The sequence below is a fragment of the Anoplopoma fimbria genome, chromosome 11 (assembly GCF_027596085.1).
Source record: "Anoplopoma fimbria isolate UVic2021 breed Golden Eagle Sablefish chromosome 11, Afim_UVic_2022, whole genome shotgun sequence".
In the NCBI taxonomy this organism is placed as follows: Eukaryota; Metazoa; Chordata; class Actinopteri; order Perciformes; family Anoplopomatidae; genus Anoplopoma; species Anoplopoma fimbria.
Window position 1 is genome coordinate 13,406,879 of NC_072459.1, and position 21,020 is coordinate 13,427,898.

Genomic DNA, 21,020 nt, shown 5'->3' on the forward strand with positions numbered 1-21,020 from the left:
ACCTTATTCCCAATGTTGTGTAGTGGCATGACCACAAGGGGGGCTGTGTGATTGAACTTCATTTACATTTGGGGACTCCTGCAGTGGGAACTGATTCCTCTTTTTCTTTGCATCCAGTTCCAGTATGGAGGTGATTCCCAGAAGGGACCAGTGGTGTCTCCCCAAGAGGCGCAAGCACAGGCTATACTGCAACAGACGCAGGTGCACTTCCCAGAAACAAGCATTTTGGTGTCATCATGCTATATAACAACAGTGACTGTTGACATTGTCATTTTATGCTGTCTGAAGACCAATTCATTGCATATTAAAAGTCAAAGGTGCTTGTGCAGCAGCGTACATAAACCATCCAGTTTTTTTTTTCTTCCAGCTGTCACTGAAGGGACCTCCAGGTCCACTGGGTCTAACAGGGCGATCGGGCCCAATGGTAAGGCCCGCCTCTGACCTTGACCAAATTTGCATCATACCTCAAGGGCTCCTGCAACCTTTAACCTCCACTTTACATTCTGCCTGAGCAGGCACAAGCGCTACTCTCTCCCTCCCTGCCTAACCTCATCATCATGCATGCTCAGTATGTTCAATTTGCTTGTCAAATCATTGCAGGGTTGCAAAAAATAAACAGATGATTAATAGTTAAGAAAATCTTCTTAGCTTGAATCTTTTTGGTTTGATGCTAAATCTGAGTTAAGAGTTGAATTGCTCCTGTGCATAATGCCATGCTTAAATTAATTCTTGTTTTATTTTGCAGGGATTACCAGGTTCCACTGGGCTCAAAGGGGACAGCGGAGAAAGTGGCCCTCCCGTAAGACCAGACCATTGTTTTTAACACACCACTTTCTTTTCCCACAATATTCATTTCCTTTTGTCCTCCTGCCTCCCTTTTTTTTTTAGACATCTTTCCATTTGTCTTCTTCTGTACCTTTCTTTTATAGGGACCACATGGGTTGCAAGGCCTTCAAGGAATTAATGGAAAGTTAGGAAAGAGGGTGAGATATTTTGAGTATTGTAGGTTTCTACACTGAAAATGTATCTGGATATTTTGTTAAATGCATACCTGGTCTACTATAAATTGTGCCTGGAGTACTATTAAGCAAAACCTATTTTACCTGGATTGTGTATCTTGTAGGGGCATGCAGGAGTTGATGGAGGTCGTGGAGCTCCAGGAGAAACAGGATCTAAGGTAAGATCTGCACTGCAGTAGTGATATTCTCAACAAATTGAGTGGAATCACAATTCTTTGTTCTAGCAAAGTATTGACGTCATTGCTGCTTATTTACTGATTGCCGCATTGCCAGTTTTTAGACCATATTGCTTATGTTTGGTGTTGAGTTTCCATGAACACGACAATACCACACGTGTTTCAGCAGCAAGGTCTTGTACGATAACAAACTATCCCTACTTGCAACTTTAAGCTTTTTAGGTTGCTCCCAGCTTATTATATGTATTGACAACAAGGCAACTCAATACTTAACAGCTGCAGGAAGAGCTTAGCAAATAAATCAGGCTCCCTTGATGCCGGGTCTGACAGAACAGCAGAGTCTTTATCAGTCAAAGCAGCATTTTAGCAGACCTTACAGCTAATCTGAAAACTCCCTCTCCCCAACACATACTCAGAGCAGATGGGAGGCTCTGCCAGGGGAGACTTTCACAACAATCCTGCTAATGTTTACACATTATCGTATATGTGTGTATTTCAGGGTTTAATGCACTTGCTTCTCTGTTACTTTTCAGGGTGACAGGGGTTTTGATGGCTTGCCAGGTCTCCCAGGAGACAAGGGACACAGAGTGAGTTAGATTTGGTAACTTAAAGCGTTGTCACTGTATTTATTTTGTCATTTGGTAACTAACGTGCTTACGTGGCATGCATCAACACCTTACATATCATAGGGCAGGTGTTTGTGTGCACATTATGATCATGATTATTGTGATTTCCAATGATGAGAGCGTACACTAAAAAGCATCTGCTGGTTTCTGCTCTGCTATAAACAGAACAGTCCCAAATATCCTGAGGCTTGTGGCTAATGCTTTTATCTTGTAGGGGGACAGAGGAAAGCCGGGTCCTCATGGGCCTGTTGGAGAGTCAGGAGAAAAGGTGAGTGCACTGTACTTTGTAAAAAAATAATTTGCAAAAAAACAATGCCTAGAAAACACATCCCGCAGCAGTGCTTTGTTTTTCTTAATTTTTCCATCAGCCAAGGTTAACAAGGAAAAGCTTTCCAGATCAGTGAATCAATTCAACAAATTGTTTAGATGGTAAAGCACCACAGATCAAAGCAGGCTTTACTGAAATGAAGTCATAAACTCTTGAATATAATTACGAAATGCTGGCCTTAGTTCATTCAGTCTTACGGTTTGCAAAAAGACATGAAAGCTATGCAGTGCATCCTGGCTTGGAATTTTAAATATGAAAGATAGAAGCGCTGTCAAGATAGTATCAATCCATTCAGGCAGGTGGGGGAAATGTGGGAGGGCGCTCTATTAGTCTATGCTCAAAGATAGTTGAGCCTTATCTGTCAGGCAGTGAATTTCTGTAATGAGCTATTTTCACAGATTATGTCTGTGGGAATATAAATGTATCCACTGTTGAGGTTGACTTAGAAAGGTGCATGAGATTTATGTGTTCAATCTGTTTCCGTCTGTGTTAATTCAGGGATCTAATGGACCTGTGGGGCCAAGAGGGCAACCAGGCGAACCCGTGAGTAACACTATCTGGAAGGACATGATACAATATTTAATATTTATTGCTTCTCTACATAAAACCATACTTAATGCAGTGGATGTATTTATCAAGTACGTGCTTTTGGGTTCTCAGAAATCGCTAACACAAAAACCCTTTTCATAGTGTGAAATCACAGAAATGGATGATTTCCACGACAAACCATGAGGGGATTTTAGAAGATCTCTAGATTTAAGCTTAAGCATCTGCCAAACTCTTACAAGAGAACTTACACAAGCACAAAATCTACTGCTCACACTGTACATGAAGAGAACTTTAAAAACACTGCACTATATTTCACAATATACAACATTTATAAAAAAAAAAGAAAACTAGGACGGTCAAACCTTATTAATGCAATACTGCCACAATGTTCACCGTAGCATTAAGAGAAAAAGGTCACTGGGAAAGACGTGCAGCGTGGACACAAGAATATACAAAGGCATGACATACATAACATGTTATTCTTCCAGCGAAGTAACTTCCGATCATACAGAAACCACAAAGATCTGTAGAACACAGTTGCAGAAGCTGTCATTTTTTTTCCTGTGTAGCTCTGCGGCGAACACTGGTTGGTTGGTTATGACTCACACTCTATCTTCCTCCCAGTAGGTGAGGATGGAGCTCAGCAGGGTTCTGTCCCTCCAAATGGATCACCCAGTTCAGGGAGAAATAGAGTGCCATAAGACATGTTAGGAAAGCTGTGTTAAACTACAAAGATACAAGAAAGGAGAGGAGTTGGCTGTTTTGATGAAACAGAGAGAGAGAGAGAGAGAGAGGGGGAGGCATCGATGGGAAAAGTGAAGCAGCGAGAGACAAACGCGAGGCAGAAATTTGGTTGGTGGTGAAAGAGATAAGAGAGAAGGAGAGAGGAAAGAGGGAGAGAGTCGGAAAGGGAAGAGATAAAATCCTGGCTTGAATGATTATATTTCCATATCAATCACTTCCCTGGAGATCACAGATGTGGCTTTGGAACAGGTGGCTTGGCCAGCCTACAAAGAGGAAGGCTGACAAAAACAGCACACAAACACTCCCGCAAACACAGGCTGGTGCGGTCCCTGTAGCTAGCTCATATACAACCAGATGCGCCCCCCCTCCACACACACACACGTGTTTTATTTGTTTCTCCCTGTTTCTTTCTCTGTCTCCTTAGTTCAGATTTATGATTTTGTATTCCACACTCAACCCATCTCATCATGAATGCAAGTAAGCTGCTGACTATTTGCTATGTTCTGTCTCCAGGGTTCTCGGGGTCTTGTTGGGCCAAGGGGTCCAGCTGGCCCACCTGGTCAGCCGGTAAGTCAACATCGCCATGATTGCTGAAGATTAGAAGCTATTCAGTCTCTTCATCTCTATAAAGGGACCTCTGTTGCCTGGAATCATCAATATGCCATTGAATATAACACGGAAGCTATTGAACTGTGTCTCTTTTTTCCGATCAGACTTTGACATTTCTGACATCTTGTATTTTTCAGGGTATTGGTGGAACTGATGGAGTACAAGGGTCAAAGGGCAACCAGGTCAGTCCTGCTACCTTCTTCAAATGATGTCATATATATGTCATAATAGTTACATGATAATGAGTATGTGTGGTAACAGTTTTTTCTAACTGCTCTCAGCTACTGAAAGATCAGCCGAAATGGATTAGTCTGGCCTTCTTATGAACCTGTTAGCCAGTCATGTGATAATGAGCTTATGACAAAGTTCATGTGCGACAGAGTGTGTGACTATCAGTGTTTGCTGTTGTCAGGGTCCAGCTGGAGAGACAGGGCCCCCAGGTCAACAGGGAAATCCAGGAGTCCAGGTACCATACCAGCACAAAAACAACTGTCCTGTTGCTCATTACACATCCTATACATTTATTCAAGTTATATAGACATGCTTTAAATAAGCGACATCATTTGGGAGATGCATAACACATTTGCTATCTCTCACACACAAACACGTTATTGGGACACAGAAACTTCCTGTTTCAGCTCTATTTTTTTTACTTCAACTAAAGGTTTACTTGCTCTTCTCGAGGTGTGGACAATTCTCTGGCCTTTTGGGCATATAAAAGAAAAACCCATTGCTGACACTAAAATGTAGTCAGTATACAAGGCTGTTTTTATTACCTCATTTAAAAAATGTTTTTGGAGATACACGGTTTTCCCCCCACAGCAATAAGATGTTATTTTAAAATGTAATCAGAGACATTACAGTCACATAAAGAAGATTTAATCATATCTTTTGTTTACTAGCATGTCTACAATTATTCCAACCCCCATCCAACACAAGGACATTTGCTCAGCTCTTACACACACACACACACACACACACACACACACACACACACACACACACACACACACACACACACACACACACACACACACACACACACACACACACACACACACACACACACATCATGAGCACACATAACCACAGACTCTAGCAAAACATCACCTCCCAGCCTTCTCCTAGTCTTGTGACACTTAACCTGATTGATGCTTTGTTCTGGTCCAGGGCTTGTCTGGTCCTCAGGGTGCCATTGGATTGCCAGGAGAGAAGGTACGCAGCATGTATCTCACTTAATTTCAGAATTAAAGCTGTGACCTCGTGACCCCTGTCATCACATACCCAGGGGATGCCGGTGGAGCTGGAGAGTACGAACCAAGCACTTCTGGCTCCCATTTAGACTAGACAGGGCAAGACAGGAAATCAATACACAAGAAACACACACAGGCAAAACAGACTCAAGGGATGGCCTTGGCCAGTGTGCATCATGAGGCTAGACTGATAAAATAAATAAAAATTGGACTTAGTCATAAATACAATATGTTTGGTCGAGGAGCAGCAAAGTGGGAAATGTGGTCTCTTAAGCAGCAGTACAATTTCATATCTGAAGCTCATCTCAGTATTCATACCTCTCTCGGTTCTACGCAGGGTCCCCAGGGGAAACAAGGCATGCAGGGACTACCGGGCATTGATGGCCCAAACGTAAGTACACAAACACTATAAACATGCATGTATTCATGCATACGCTTGCACATCCAGTGTCTATGTACATATAGCCTTCTGCTGCTAGGTTATGATTTAACTCTGTGCTCAAGTGTCAAGACTACTCAATCGCTGCTCTACAACTTCAACTGATGACCAGAAGAGACTGCACTTTTGGCTCACGTTGTTAATTTGTTTTATTGATTATTTTTCTTTTATAGAATGGTAAAAACATACACATAACTATATACAAGCAAAAAACTATAAACACTAAATAATTACACCCAGAAGACCACCATCGGATGCAGTACCTCTAGTACATCAATTTTAAAATACAAGCTCACATAATGTTATACCAAAAATATATGCAACCAAATGGCTGTGTATGTAGACACATGTAAAGATGTATACGTATTCAACCCAGATGTTGGTTAATCTAAAGTAGCCAAGGGCATAAAATTTGCCAACCTGAGCTTTCTGTGGTCTGCCAGTGGGGGGGACAACATAGCAGGCATTCCTGGAATTGATCCAAAGCAGTATGACATTTAGTAAAGAATGAAATAAATCTTCTAACAGCGGGGCTTTCCTCATCACTAAGAATTAATCTCTTTAGATTGCTGTGCGACACATTTGAATGAGCTTCACTTAACGCTCCCTGTATTGTTCTTCAAAGCTTTGTGACACACAGTGATGTTTTTATGGTGCTTCACCCTCAGTGCTGCTGGAATTTCCTCTCTTTCACTGGTTGGTTGAATTCGGATATTTCTATCAAGGAGTGTTGCGGAGTGATGTATTTGCAGTGGGGCTAAGTCAATCTGATTCCTGTTTTCCTGTTTCAGGGTCATCCAGGAAGAGAGGGCCCCGCGGGAGAGAAAGGCATCCAAGTGGGTAACTGCATGTCTGCGGCCTGTCTAGTGTACAGTCATAGAAAGATATTATAAGTGCAATATCATTGTGTTTCATGTGCTCCTACAATGTAATCATCTTTATTGTGCAAGAGGATACGCTCATTACAGTCAGCAGCATGCACTCATTTGCAACATCAATGCTTCTGACAATTAAGGATAGGATACTACAACTGAGTGCAACGGTTATTCGCTTTCTTCAGAAAAATGAATCGTTGCTGTCTGCTGCTTCCTAAGACTGAAAATGACTTTTGTTTCTTTGTGTAGGGTTTATCAGGCGCTCAGGGGCCCGTTGGGTACCCAGGGACCCGTGGAGTCAAGGTGAGACACAAATGCATCTCAGGAGTAATGTCCGCTGAGATGTTTATTCCTTCGCACATTTCAATTTGCTAGTATGTCTACCATGTGACGGACAAGCTGTTTGAGTCTATGACTGACAGGTGACAGATGAAGGGAAAGCGCCTCGGTTCTGAAGGGGACTGCTAACAACAGTGTGGGGAACATTTGATGGATGGGAGAGATGTCAGAGTCAGATAGAGCAGAGCTGTGTGTGTAGGTGTGGAGCAGTCCATTTTCAGTGTGCTCCTAAAATTGAGGAATTAAAGTGTGGTTGTCATGAAATGGCATCCTGCTTGGTGTTTGTTTTTGTCACATTCAAACATCTGGTATTTTATCTGGTAGCTTAACTTAACATCCTTTAGGGGAAGCCTGACCTTGTTGGCAATCATCAGTATGAAGTGAATGTAAGGTCAATAGCTACTCAATAACAGAGCAATGTTAGGTCAAGAGAAAATCAATACACACTTATAAATCATTTCAGTGATTTAAGATTGGGTATTTCTGGAAATGTAGGCAAACCAGTGTTTTTTCTATGTGATTTTTCCCAGTCTTTTCTTGAGAGTAGACTTGTGGGTGATGTCAGATTCTTGTTCAATTAAATGTTTCCCTCTTTTTTTACAGGGAGGAGAAGGAGTTAGGGGTCTAAAGGGGAGCAAAGGAGAGAAGGTGAGTGAAACAGTCGTTATTCTGTTGTCACACTGTGGATTGTGACTGGTAGGACACTTGATGAGTTACAATGTAATGATACCATTTACGCCTCTCCTCATCGCATCACAGGGGGAAGATGGCTTCCCTGGGTTCAAAGGTGACATGGGCCTCAAGGGAGACAGGGTGAGTGCGGCCCACAAGTCACAAGCTTTAGTATCATTTTATTATACTATAATTATTCTTATATTAGAGTGGTAATAAAATGTTCACTTCCCATGTACTCTCATTCTTATTTTTAGGGTGATAACGGAGTTACTGGTGCTCATGGAGAGGATGGACCAGAGGGGCCAAAGGGCCAAACAGGACCGATGGGAGATTCAGGAGCTCTCGGGATAGCTGGCGAGAAGGTACATTTTTTTACTTTAAAAGAGGGATAGGACACAAAATAGGAGGATAGGGAGATCAAAAGGCTGCCAAATTATAAGAAAACTTGATTGCACTTTACATTACAGCACAGTAATAATATGTAATAGTGGGGTAATAATTTGATAATATAGAGGTAATAATTTAATAATACCATGTAATTACCAAAGTAATAACCAGGTCATGGTTTGGTATTAATGGGTCAATCTGTTTTATATTATTATATCCAATATCGTAACCTACTAACAATAACATGGTTTTATCAGTGCTATATTTGAATGAACACATAGTAATATAGTGATATTAATGTGATTATAACCTGATAATAATATAGATTGATTTTTCCACAATATTATAGACTACTATCAGTGTAATACCTTCAAAATAGCATGAAAATTATTGGAAGTCGAAAATTGGTATAACCATATTATAATGTAATATACCATATTTATAAATCCTACCTTATGTTGCAAATACTCCCTCTTTCAATGTAATACTGTACAAATTACATGTTTCATGTTGTGACGCGTTACCTGTAAACACATTACCTGTTTCTATTTAATTTCATTGAAATATTCAAAAAGTTATAATGATTACCTGCAAACACTCGTGGAAACAGGTAGTTAAAGGGACAGTGTATAATTTTTAGTGTCATCTAGTGGTTTGTGGCAGATTGCAACCGAGTAAATACCCCTCAGCATGGCCCCTCCCTTTCCAAGCCTGTTGGAGAACTACGGTGGCCTACAGGTAGGGATAGGAATCTTTAGGATTTTAGTACAACTAGTGGCTCTTATCAATACTCGTTTTCTTCTACATTAAATAATTGTTTTTAAAAATATATGCACGATTTTAAAAACAAATAAATATTGTTTCTAGAGCAGCAACAAGTATGTTTACAACAGGAAAGTCACTATATAAAGTCATAAACATTTCACTGGAAACAAATGTAAAATGTTAATAAAATAAATTGCAATTCACTCCTCCTGTCTTCTGTCCACCTGGCTGCTTAGTCTCAGCTCGCAGCAAAGATTTCTAAAAAAGCTGTTACCCGATCGTTCATGATGTGCTTGTGTAAACATAGCTGCGGTGGCCAACTGAATTAGATTTCACTTTTGTTTATACATGTTCACAGACGTATTGAAAAAGTATTGGCTTTTTATTCGCAAATATTTTATTGCATGTAGAGTAACAAGCGTAGTTGCTGTCAACTCGAGGATCCACCACTTCACCTGTTTCACTTCACCACAGCTGCATGACTGCTCAGGCTTCTTGCGTGCGTGTGTTTGTGTCTATTTTTGCGTTTGTTTGTGTCTATGTGTGTATGCAGTATAAGAAACAGTGTAAGAAAGAGAGCAGAGCAAATGCGCGCTGCTGTGTGATAATAAATGACATCAAAACATTAAAAAAACTTATAAAAAGCACTCGTAACATTGGGGATTATCGATACTATAATCTGTTATTATTTGGCGACGTTCAATACCTGATTTCGGAACGCAGCTCTACCTTCAGATAACCTAAAGTGCAAAGGGCTCTCGCTAGAGCAAGTATCCGTTCTGGGCCGCTAAAGAAACAATCCGTTAAAGATGACCCGCTCCCTAGGAGATATAAATGGCTTTTTCTAAGCGAAGGAAAACAAAACGCTTCTTAGTTACGGTTGATTATACACTGATATGTTATGAATATTATATTCAATATCTCCCAATAAACCCCCCTAAATGTTACACACTGTCCCTTTACGCATTTTGCAGCCCTTAATGATGTTATTACACAGAAACTGCCACAAGTGTTTCCAGGCAAAGCTGCCACTGAGCCAGTGTGCATTTTTTAAGCATTTCATCTTTCTGTCATCGCTGTATGCATTAATTTAAAGACATCCTGCTGTATTTGGTGCATGCATAGTCAGCAGTATGTCATACACATCTTAATTAAATGCTTTTCATGCACCTTTCTGCTTAATATTTCTCTGGTATCCTTCTTCCTGCCCTCTCATGCTGCCGGTCTTTCTGCAGGGTAAACTTGGCGTGCCTGGATTGCCAGGGTACCCAGGAAGACAAGGTCCTAAGGTGATTAAGCATTGACGAGCTACTATGATCAGTTAATGTGTCCTCTGGTTCCTTTATTGAAGCCTTAACCAGCAAGATGTGTCTTTGGCTGGACTGTTTCCTGTCTGATTAAAAAGAAAGGATGATAAATGGCTTATTAAAAAAGTCTATTTTATTAATAGTTCATTAGTGACATCAATTCATTACATGTTGATGAATGGTGTATTTAAGGCTGTGTTTGGCTCGTGGATTAGATTTGCTTTAATTTGATACAGTAGTTAATTATACCATAATGAGGCATCAGGGGTGACATGTGATAAATGGAAGGCTGAGGCTTATTAACCTCTACGTGTGTCTCCAGGGATCACTTGGCTTCCCCGGTGGGGCCGGGGTCTCAGGAGAGAAAGGACGAAGGGTGAGGACTGTGGTCACATCTTTTTCACAATTGGTTGCTTCAGAATTTGTTAACTTTTCTGTTCGGGAGCTGATGAATAATTGTTGACCTTTACAATACAGGGTCCAGCTGGTCAGCCGGGGCCCGGGGGCCAAAGAGGTCCTAATGTGAGTATAGCTATAGGTGCCATGCCTACGACACCATGTTTTTCTCGATGTACAAAGCTGTATTTGCTCTAATTAGATACCATCCGTTTACCACAACTTGTGGGAGGTACATTGTTGCATCACTGCAGTGTTTTCACCAGACATTTATCTTCCACCTCCAGATGAGTTAAGCGTGTGCTAATCAGACTGTTGTTTGTTCTCTAATAGGGAGCCCGGGGGGGAAGAGGAGCAAAGGGGCCCACTGGAAAGCCTGGAGAAAAGGTGAGCTTAGACTGACACACACACACATACACGGTATAAAGAAAAACATATGCACTGTCATTTACAGTCACATAAACACCCACCTGGCTGTCTCATAAAGTATGGATGATTGCACCGACCGAGTTGGAGGTGGTTGTTGCTGTTCACTTCTAGATGACAGGCCATCTGGTGCAGTGACTGCAAGAGACTGTCTGGCAGGAAGATGCCTCAGTTTATACTCTCACCACAAAGACCATCTTGGGAAAGCTAAAGATCTGTTGGCGGGCAGAAAATGTTTGAGTGGCTCATCTTTTTGTGTCTTCATGTCTTCTGCCTTGTCCACCTGGTAGGGTTCTGCCGGACAAGACGGTACTCAAGGTTCCTCCGGAGAACAGGTAATCTTTCTTTTGCATGTATAATAATCATACATACATTGTGTTGATAAGACCATGAGTCTGAAACATATCCTGGCATCACAGTCTCATAAATCGGTGTAGGACAATCACCAGAAACTACAATCTGCGGTTTTGAAACTAATAACTGTGTTATTGTTTCCTAGGGCCCCCAAGGACCACAGGGACGAAACGGTGAACCAGGAACTAGAGGGCCCAATGTGAGTGGGCTAAGATGTACTGTACAGTGATTGCTCTGTGATTTATCATCACTCGTTTTTTACCTCATGCTCACATTTTAATATGTTCATGACAAGGTTGTAAATAAATGCTACCTTTTCAGGGTCCAGCTGGAAAAGATGGATTACCGGGGCATCCAGGCCAGAGAGGGGAACCAGTGAGTCTCTTTTTTAATCTGGATAAGGCTACATATTACACCATACCAGCATTCACTTGTTAGAGAGCTGAGAGTCAACATGATACAACAGGTGTCAACGCAGCAAACAAGTCGAAAAGCTATTACTTTAGCATTGAATTACTGAAGTTAAAGTGCAAATTGGGAGGCCTCTACTAAGATTACCTGCCCTGTGTGCATCCTATTGACTCTGTTTCAACTCTGAGACTAACTTGTCTTATTCTTTAGGGATTCCAAGGCAAAAACGGCCCCCCTGGCCCCTTAGGTGTTGTAGGACCACAGGTGAGAGGATCAGCCAAATGTATATTAGTTGATTGCTATGCACATCGCTGTTTTTTTATTTAAAAACATGTTTTTAAATAACTGTTATGTGATATGTAACTTGCTTGTTTTCAGGGCAAATCTGGTGAGACAGGACCAACTGGAGACAGAGGCCATCCAGGATCACCAGGACCACCCGGTGAGCATGGTTTGCCGGGATCTGCCGGAAAGGAGGGTGCCAAGGTGAGTAGTTTTCATCATAATGTCAGGATCATAATCACTTACCAGCATCTCCTTATTACTGTGATATTAGATAAAAGCCCAAGGACTCTTCTCAGCACTGCCTGCATATCTTATCTCATGGGTCTCATCCCACCCTCTAATTTGCTAATAAATAACAGAGGAAACCTTGCGGTGTTGAGTGTATTATGGCTCATAAAAGATAAATGGTGCTTCTTGGTGTGACTTGCTGGTTGGTGTGATTTATGACTGCATAAGGGCCTGCTGTCTGCTCACTACTTGCCTTATATCTAATCATGTGTGTGTGTATGTGTGGTTTCCAGGGAGACCCAGGTCCATCAGGAGCCGCAGGGAAAAGTGGCCCCGCTGGGCTGCATGGCTTCAGAGGGAGCAGAGGGACCGCTGGTGCGATGGTAGCGTAAACTTCCATACGTCTTATATCCTCACCATCTCTCACTGTCAACCAGGAGGATTATTACCTCTGTTAACATTGTAAACATGAGTTTATGGTCTCTATTGCTAGTTTGAACTCTTCTTCATAACCGCATGATGTTTATTAAGTAAATTAAGGTCCCATTTAGAGTAAAATAGACGATAAAGCAGGCTACGCTTTAGGGCGTGACTTCCTTCTGATTGACAGGTCCCTACCCCGGCGTTGTCGAGACTGGGAGTTGTCCGTGTTACATTTTGTTTGCCTAAAAATGTCTTATTCAGCTTTCGGTAGTACTTTGCTTCATCTTCTTGTGTCACTTCTGGTTGCAAAAAAAACCAAGATGGCGACAGCCAAAATACCAAACTCTAAGCTTCAAAATGGTAGACCGCAAATTAAGATAAAATAAGATAAGATAAGGTAATCCTTTATTAGTCCCACAGCAGGGGAATTTGCAGGATTACAGCAGCAGAGTGGATAGTGCAAACAAGAGACATAAGTAAAAAACAAGATCAAAACATAAAATAAATAGGTAATCACACAGTAAAGAATAATAAATAGGTAAAAAATGAATGGGTAATGTCACCATGACAACGTCCACTTCTTAAAAACTATGTTGTCAACACAAGATCCTTTTATAACTTCAGCTTGCGAATAGATCAGAGTTTAAGTTAAAATCTAGCCAGTTACGCAAGGGTTTTGCAAATGTATACGGAATTCACTGTTGGTAAATCTTATAATAGATGTCTATTGATTGTAAAGGCTGTTTTTGTGTCTCTCCAGGGTCCTGCAGGTCTGAAGGGGGGAGAGGGCCTACCTGGTGTAGCAGGACTTATTGTAAGTCTGATTTTGTTAAATTGCTTTCTATCCCATCCCCTGCTCTCTGCCAGCTTCTATGTTCTATAAAATGCTAGGACATATGAAGCAGGAGGCTGTTTCCATGGTGATCACTGATCGTGACCACCACATTAAATCAAAGTGTGCATCATGTGACATGCTCACCTCATCGCTCTATCTCCTCTTATTTCCAGGGTGCCACAGGAGAGAGGGGCCCTGCTGGGCCGGCAGGCGCTATTGGCCAGCCAGGACGGTCCGGCGGCGTGGGTCCTGCTGGGCCGATGGGAGAGAAAGGCGAGCCAGTAAGATTTGGAACATTGCTAATTTTGTTTCTTAGGCGACAATGTCCACTAACACATACTGTACCATCACCTCCCACCATTGGGTAATAAATAACATGTGCCTTCGCTTGGGAATGTGTCATTATGCGACTGAGAGCAGGAGGGAGGCAAAGGAGACTGCCAGAGAGAGAAAGGCAGGGTGAAAATGTGAATGTGATGAAGCCTGCTTTCTTGGGTGTGATTTTCCTTCCTGGTTTGAAACATTAATCAATGTGTCATGCTGCTTTATGAGGATAATAAGTGTTGTAGCATTTGCTAGATGTGTGCTGTTTTCCCATCTGTTCCCTAGGGAGAGAAGGGGCCTGTGGGGCCGGCCGGGCATGACGGGGAACTGGGACCTGTTGGGCTGCCAGGGGCCGCAGGATCTTCTGGGCCTCCAGGAGAGGACGGAGACAAGGTAGTTATATTGGACACATGGGTGGATTTTGGGACAATGGTGGCTGACACTTTGGGCCCCTAAGCCTGTACCTGGTTGGCCTGTTAAGTAATCCTTCCATGATTGGACAGCCAACCTGGAGTGCAGCACTGCGGTTAAGTGCTTGCTGTGTATTGGAATTTACATTGTTTGTGTGTGTATGTTCACGTCTGTGCATTTATCTCCATAGGGAGAAACAGGAGGACCAGGCCAGAAGGGCAGTAAAGGAGACAAAGGAGAATCTGTGAGTATGAATTTTATGCGAATAGTCCCAACAGCACATCATTACCTGGCATCACCAGGAGGTAGAGGACAAACTGACTTATAACTGGTTTGCTGCAATTCATTGTGATAAAGGTTTGCCTGGACGTTGCAACATCTGGTGGAATGAGCCGATTGTTGTAATCTTTCCTTCAGGGAATGTTTATTGAACTATCCTTTTACTTTCACAGGGACCCCCAGGACCTGTTGGAATACAAGGACCGTTGGGCCAACCAGGACTGCCAGTATGTTAAGAAATCTGCGAATACATCATATGAAAACACACCAATACAGGAGAAGTCGGTTTAGGTTGTGCAGCGTCAACAGTCATGACCTGTATTTGTATATTTCAGGGAGCAGATGGTGAGCCAGGTCCTCGTGGGCAGCAGGGCATGAACGGGGCGAAAGGAGATGAAGGACACAGAGGCTTTAAGGGAGCATCTGGTCCTTCTGGACTGCAGGTAAGATAACTGTCAATTCCAAAAAACTATCTCCATTTGCTTATCCCTGATTTCACATTTACACTTTAGTTTATATCTGTCTTCATTTCATGTGTGAGACTGCGCTGCTCACCGTATCTGCGTTTGTAGGGAATGCCGGGACCACCGGGGGAGAAGGGAGAGAATGGACATGTCGGCTCGATGGTGAGTGTCTTTCAGCAATCTCAGCACATATAACACTCAGCTCAAGTGCACCGCTGTGGTCCAGTGTCAGTCTCAAGTCTGTTTTCAACACCACTTTACTGACATCTTACATTTTGCTTCATGATTGGTATGACTTTGACTTGTCTTGGTCTTGTCTGATATTGGATATTGACTTTACTTTTCTTCACTTTCCAAAAGCCCTTGAATATGTTTCTCCATTTTTCTTCATTTTATCTCCAGTATCAAAGCAGTTTAATGGATCTTTTTGAAGATCAAACATGTATTTAAATGCATTCATTAGTGTAAAAACAATTAATTATTTACTAGGAATATTCAGGGTGTAATGCAGAGCTTGTGCAAGTACTGCATTTCTCTTTATGATTTGTAAACACTTTTGTATTTGTAAAACATGGGCCTTTAGTCTGAGGGAACTAAATTGTCAGAGATCATTTCTCAGCTCAGTGTTTTCTGTTACCTGTGCAGTGTTTCTGATATGGGTGTGTTATCGATACTCTCACAAGGTACAAGTTTATGAAATGCATTATTTCATGTGATCGCTTTATCTAAGAAGCAGACTTGCCTCTTTGTTTGGAAAAACTGACATTATGTACACAATCAGTAGGGTGCAGTACTGTGCAAATGGAACAGCACCTACACCAATATTTTAATCACACCCCATTAATATCACATTGGGTATGTGTGTGTTACCACAGGTGTTTTCACTTGGCACGATGCTTGTAGAAGCCCAGACACTATGATAACAGGTTAATGAGAGACATTAGTCAGGAAAAATTGCAATGCAATCACACTGTATTATGGAATGTATCTCGTACTGCCTTCTTATGAGATAAATTTAAAAAAAGGATTTCAAGGATGATTATTATTTCGTTAGATGAGGAAAACGTATTTTTTATAGCCTGTTATAGAAAAAAAAGGCTGATAACGAGGAAAGAGGAGACATGTTTCCCAGATTGTGGTAAATGAAGTATTGTAAAGGTTCAAAGTATCAGCAGTGTATAGGAGCTATAGCTTGGACACAGACAACCCACCTCTTTAAACTTTTACTTGTGCTACATCTTTTGTTTGTTTAGTTTTTTTGTGCTTATCCTGCTGCTGTGTGTCAAACTTGTGAATCAATCTATTTCCTCCGCCAATACTCATTAGTGTTCACCGCCCTAAAACTACAGGCAGCGGTCTTGAATGGGGCTCAGTTTGTTCTTGTCTGATTAGTCTCAATATCATTTAGACTCTGGTTGTACAAAGAGGTGTTGACAGACCTTTAGAGTAAAGTCAGTCATGGTTTTGTACTTGGGGCAGTCTAGTTTGAGACACAAAATTAAGATCGATGGTCACAGATTACTAAGAGCCGTGTTTCCATTGTAATAGCCTCGACAACTCTCAACACCTAACAATCCAATCAGCCTCATCGGTTGAGGAACTGAGGAAAACATCTAAATCTGTGGTTTCCTAGGCATTTTCCAAAGCTGACATTTAACTTGTGATAATAGAAAAAGCACAGATGTAACTTAAACCTTAATGATGGTTCTGCTCCCGGTAGTATAGGATAATCATTTTTTAACCTAATTCATACAGTACAAAAATATCACAATCATGAACAATGACACTGAAAAATGCCTACACTTGGTGTGGGGGTTTTAAGGTGTTAGTTTTAGCAATAAACATCCCACATTAGCTAAGTAGCAGCAAACTAGTCAACCATATTACCATCGCATATAATAATAATACATTTTATTTGTATAGCGCTTTAAAAAAGGTACTCAAAGTCACTTTACATGGTAAAAAAAGAAACAATAAAAGCAATAACAATATAAAAAAGGCAAAGAGATGACCGAGAAGAAGGGTTTAGGAGGTTGGCGTCAGCAGATCTGGGGTTGCGGGTGGAAGTGTGTCGGTGCAGGAGGTTCGGAAAGGTGTGAAGGGGTCAGGTTATGAAGGGCTTTGTAAGTGATGAGGAGAATCTTGAGCTGTATTATTTGTTGTATGGGGAGCCAGTGGAGGTTTTGAAGGACTGGGGTGATGTGATCTCTGGTGCGGCAGTGGGAGAGCAGATGGGCAGCAGAGTTTTGGATCTATTGTAGTTTATTGGTTATATGTGCCATAAAGGATGCTGTTGCAATAGTCCAGTTGAGAGGTGATGAAGGCGTGGATGAGTGTTTTAGCGTCTGAGGAGGAGAGGGTGGGGGGAAGACGGGCGATGTTTTTTAGTTGAAAGAAAGCTTCTTCTTTTTTTTGTGATATGATTGACGTGGCGTTTGTAGGAGAGGGTTTGATCCAAAATGATACCAAGGTCACAGATATGTGTGGAAGCAGAAACAGTGATGCCATCGATGCAGGGAGAGAAGTTGTGGTGGGATTTGTTCAGTAATTTGAGGCTGATGATGATTGTTGCTTATAACAGGTACTGTGTTATTAGAGAATACAGCCTTGGTTAAAAGAAACACATTATTTGGTCAACTGCTCTTTAAGTCTGTTCATCATATCTCTATGTCTGTTGGCCTTAGTTATATCTTTCCATTTTCTGATAAAATTGATATCCACAGTAATGATGGCGAAAGAAACCTTAACACCTATAACAATCTCAATGGGTGATGAATCTTCAAGGTTGAGTGTGAATGACGGTGACTTTATGGGAAAGACAGACAAGCCCACAGGATGAAGAGGTGGTCCTCAATGTAAAAGGAAGAAAAGGATCAAAAAGAGGAGAGAGACAGAGAGTTACAGAGAGGACGCAGTGAAGCAATGGAGTGGAAGGAGGAGGCGGAGCACTGATTGTGAGCAGGAAGACGGTGTGACAGCTGCTAATCAGATTAGCCTCAGCCCTGGCTGTCTAATGAGCATCCTCCTTTGTGACAGTCATCTCACAACGCTGTCAACCATGAACACGCGCTCAACAAGATTCTCTATAGCCCCTCTTCTCCACAGCCAGATTAGGGAGGGAATCAGAATGGAACCAAAACAAAAGAGAGAGAGAGAGAGCGAGAGAGGAGAGATGCTGAAGACTCAGTGGGGAAGTATCATTCATGTGTGAGCGTCGTGGATCACAGGATTCTCCCCTCTAATGCTCAAGTATCTCTTCGCCAGAAGGATATATGTTTCCTCTAGTCCCACACAGTCTCTCTGTGGGCAGATTGTCTGTCTTTCTGTCTCAGTGTCTTCACAACACTAGGCTCCCTCCAAGACTTCAGAGTGATTCAGAGCACAGTTCAACATCTACTCAACTGAAACTGAAGCCGAGCACAGTTCGGATTAATTGCTTTCTGCTCTCTCTTGAGCTGCACAGAAGAGTCAAATCACATGCCGTTACTGTGGCTCAGAGAATATGGTGGTGCACATCACAGACTAGAGGTTTCTTATTAATAACAGAGAAAAAAGAGAGATGGGAGGGAGGGAGGGAGGAATCAGAGCTTGTGTCATATTGAGGGTAATGACCTGTCTGGATGTTTTCATCATGTCACTACGATAATGATCATGAATACTTGGGCCATTGCATAAGCAATCCTCCATGGCCTGACTTCTAACACTCATTTAATTTAAGAGGCACCGGCCTTCCCCTAGTTCACATTCAGTTTGTATTTCTCTGTGTGTTTTATTGATGAAGTAGATCTTTATTATTTGCACTGATACCCTAATGAGACATTTCATTTCTCTCTCCACAGGGGCCTCCAGGACAACATGGCCCACGAGGCCCTCAGGGGTCCACTGGTGGAGAGGTAGAGTACATCATGACTTTCTTTTAAATGACATATTTGGGTTTAGACGTGAGCATGACTATTAGTGATAATACATTGACAGTCCCATTGAGTGACGAAAAAAAGAGAACACTCTATTAGATATAGGTACTCTAAAGCAAGTGAAAGGAGAATTGCCCTGCAAGGAACAATTTTCTATCCACAAGCTGTTCATATCCATTGTCATAACACAAACTATACATATTCATAGAAAAAACATTTCCAATGAACATACAACGGTTGTTAAATTACTTGAAACAATTACTGCACCAGAATGGTTCATCTCATAGGATGATGTAAATGTGCAAAGTAAGCATTACCAAATATTATACAATTAATAACTAAAAATAAGTAGATGATTTCATATATTTTCTGTCTGTCAGACTGTAGCCTGATGCACCTGCTATTTTAAGATAATTAATCGAGGTTTGCAAATATTTATTTTTTGTTCTTTTTGAAAATGTATCATTGAGGCTAAGTCATTATTTTTGTTCATATAAAAGAACAGGGTAAATCATTTATGGGGATCTATTGGCAGACATTAATATAATAAGTAGGTTTTCTTTAGTGTATAATCACCTGGAAATAAGAATAATTGTTTTAGTAACCTTAGCATTAACCGTTCAGATCTACATACAGATCCGCCAAGACTTCTATTCAATACACAGCATTATCCAATTTTCAAACTAAACAATAGCTTATCCTTACACACAAAATGTATTTAATATTTTCCAGCCTCTCATCTTCATATACTATCTCTTCATTTGAACACTTCCTGCCACGCACCATCCAATGCTTTTGAAACTTGAATTATTAAACAGTATTAGAATATAAACCCTAGGAGAGAGTTATATTTACTGCTCTATGAATCATTAAGAAGTATTAGACTATCATCCCTGAGAGGCAGTTATATTTACCTCTAGTAATGGCCGTCTCTCTGCAGCCTCTCACACCGGTCAATTATTCAGCAGCCAGCTGCAGAAATCTGTGTGAGCCGTGCTACTGCTTCATCACAAGAAGCATGGAAATACAGCAATGCAGAGAGGATGGGATCCATAAATGGATTTATACAGGAATTGTGGAAAAGAGCGAAATGATGGTTGGATGGCATGTGAGGAAAGAAAGCAGGTAATAGCAGTAGGCTGGTAGTGGTGCGTGGCTGTACTCCGCTCTCATGTTTACGCACTCTACCGAAGACATGCCTTTACTGGGTTTGTGTCAAGACAAGAGCACAATGACAGACATACATGCACGCTAACATGAGTGCACCTACAAAAGCAAACTAAAAAACGGATTGAGAAGGGAAATAGTATCCACTCAGGCACTATCCACGTAACAAACCTGACACAGTATTTTTCCTTGTGTTGTGATAATTCTGTCCCAGTTTCAGCATTCTGTGAGCAAAACTGCTGACAAGGGGCAACAAACAGAAACTGCACCAAGAGCCTGATTTTCTATAAGTGAAATGAATATTTCAAACTTGCCCTTGTATATTTTGGTTCAAGCCGTTCTCTCTCTCCTCCTACCACAGGGCCCACCTGGAATGACTGGTGGAGTTGGTCAGCCTGGGATTGTTGGAGAGAAGGTCAGCATTTCCCATTAGCAACTACACAGCGTGTGCCTGTGCACTGTGTCAATGTGTTGTGTGTGATTTTATCTTTCCTTCTCTACCAGGGTGAGGATGGAGAAGCTGGAAACCCTGGGTCAGTTGGAGAGCCTGGCATTGCTGTAAGTCACATTAATTCCATCCTGCCTTCCTGTCTTGCTCAACCTCATCCTTCTGTTGCCCTTTCATTGATTGTCATTTCACATGCCGATGTCCCAGGGTGGTAAAGGCGATGTGGGGGAGAAAGGTGACTCTGGCCCTTCTGGTGCAGCAGGGCCTCCAGGACCAAGAGGAACACCAGGGGAGGACGGACCCAAAGGCATCCTTGTGAGTCTTTGTCCCTCTGGATGAGTAACTCTTTCTTGCTCTGGTTGTCAGTTCCGACTTTAATTGCCATGCCATGTATATGATGGTTTCTAACTCGCTGTTTGTCCCCATAGGGCCCTATTGGATTCCCCGGAGATTCAGGACCTCCTGGAGAAGCTGGCGTCAATGTGAGTACTATTGTTATTATTGTTTTATAATAATGTTGTTATCATGTTTTATCATGAATTTGTCATCAACTTATTGTTGATT

At 41.7% G+C, this 21,020-nt stretch overlaps 1 protein-coding gene across 1 annotated transcript in view; it reads left to right on the plus strand.

The window, feature by feature from the left end:
• col5a3a (collagen, type V, alpha 3a) overlaps positions 1-21,020 on the plus strand; it is a 41,690-nt gene that overhangs the window by 15,443 nt on the left and 5,227 nt on the right. The window contains 40 exon segments of the mRNA XM_054607334.1: positions 118-201; positions 368-424; positions 746-799; positions 930-983; positions 1,124-1,177; positions 1,729-1,782; positions 2,036-2,089; positions 2,648-2,692; positions 3,956-4,009; positions 4,189-4,233; positions 4,464-4,517; positions 5,222-5,266; positions 5,642-5,695; positions 6,535-6,579; positions 6,868-6,921; positions 7,561-7,605; positions 7,717-7,770; positions 7,887-7,994; positions 10,020-10,073; positions 10,414-10,467; positions 10,569-10,613; positions 10,821-10,874; positions 11,204-11,248; positions 11,413-11,466; positions 11,589-11,642; positions 11,889-11,942; positions 12,057-12,164; positions 12,485-12,574; positions 13,375-13,428; positions 13,623-13,730; positions 14,059-14,166; positions 14,375-14,428; positions 14,637-14,690; positions 14,799-14,906; positions 15,036-15,089; positions 18,767-18,820; positions 20,370-20,423; positions 20,513-20,566; positions 20,664-20,771; positions 20,885-20,938. Coding sequence (XP_054463309.1) covers positions 118-201; positions 368-424; positions 746-799; positions 930-983; positions 1,124-1,177; positions 1,729-1,782; positions 2,036-2,089; positions 2,648-2,692; positions 3,956-4,009; positions 4,189-4,233; positions 4,464-4,517; positions 5,222-5,266; positions 5,642-5,695; positions 6,535-6,579; positions 6,868-6,921; positions 7,561-7,605; positions 7,717-7,770; positions 7,887-7,994; positions 10,020-10,073; positions 10,414-10,467; positions 10,569-10,613; positions 10,821-10,874; positions 11,204-11,248; positions 11,413-11,466; positions 11,589-11,642; positions 11,889-11,942; positions 12,057-12,164; positions 12,485-12,574; positions 13,375-13,428; positions 13,623-13,730; positions 14,059-14,166; positions 14,375-14,428; positions 14,637-14,690; positions 14,799-14,906; positions 15,036-15,089; positions 18,767-18,820; positions 20,370-20,423; positions 20,513-20,566; positions 20,664-20,771; positions 20,885-20,938 — 2,490 coding nt within the window.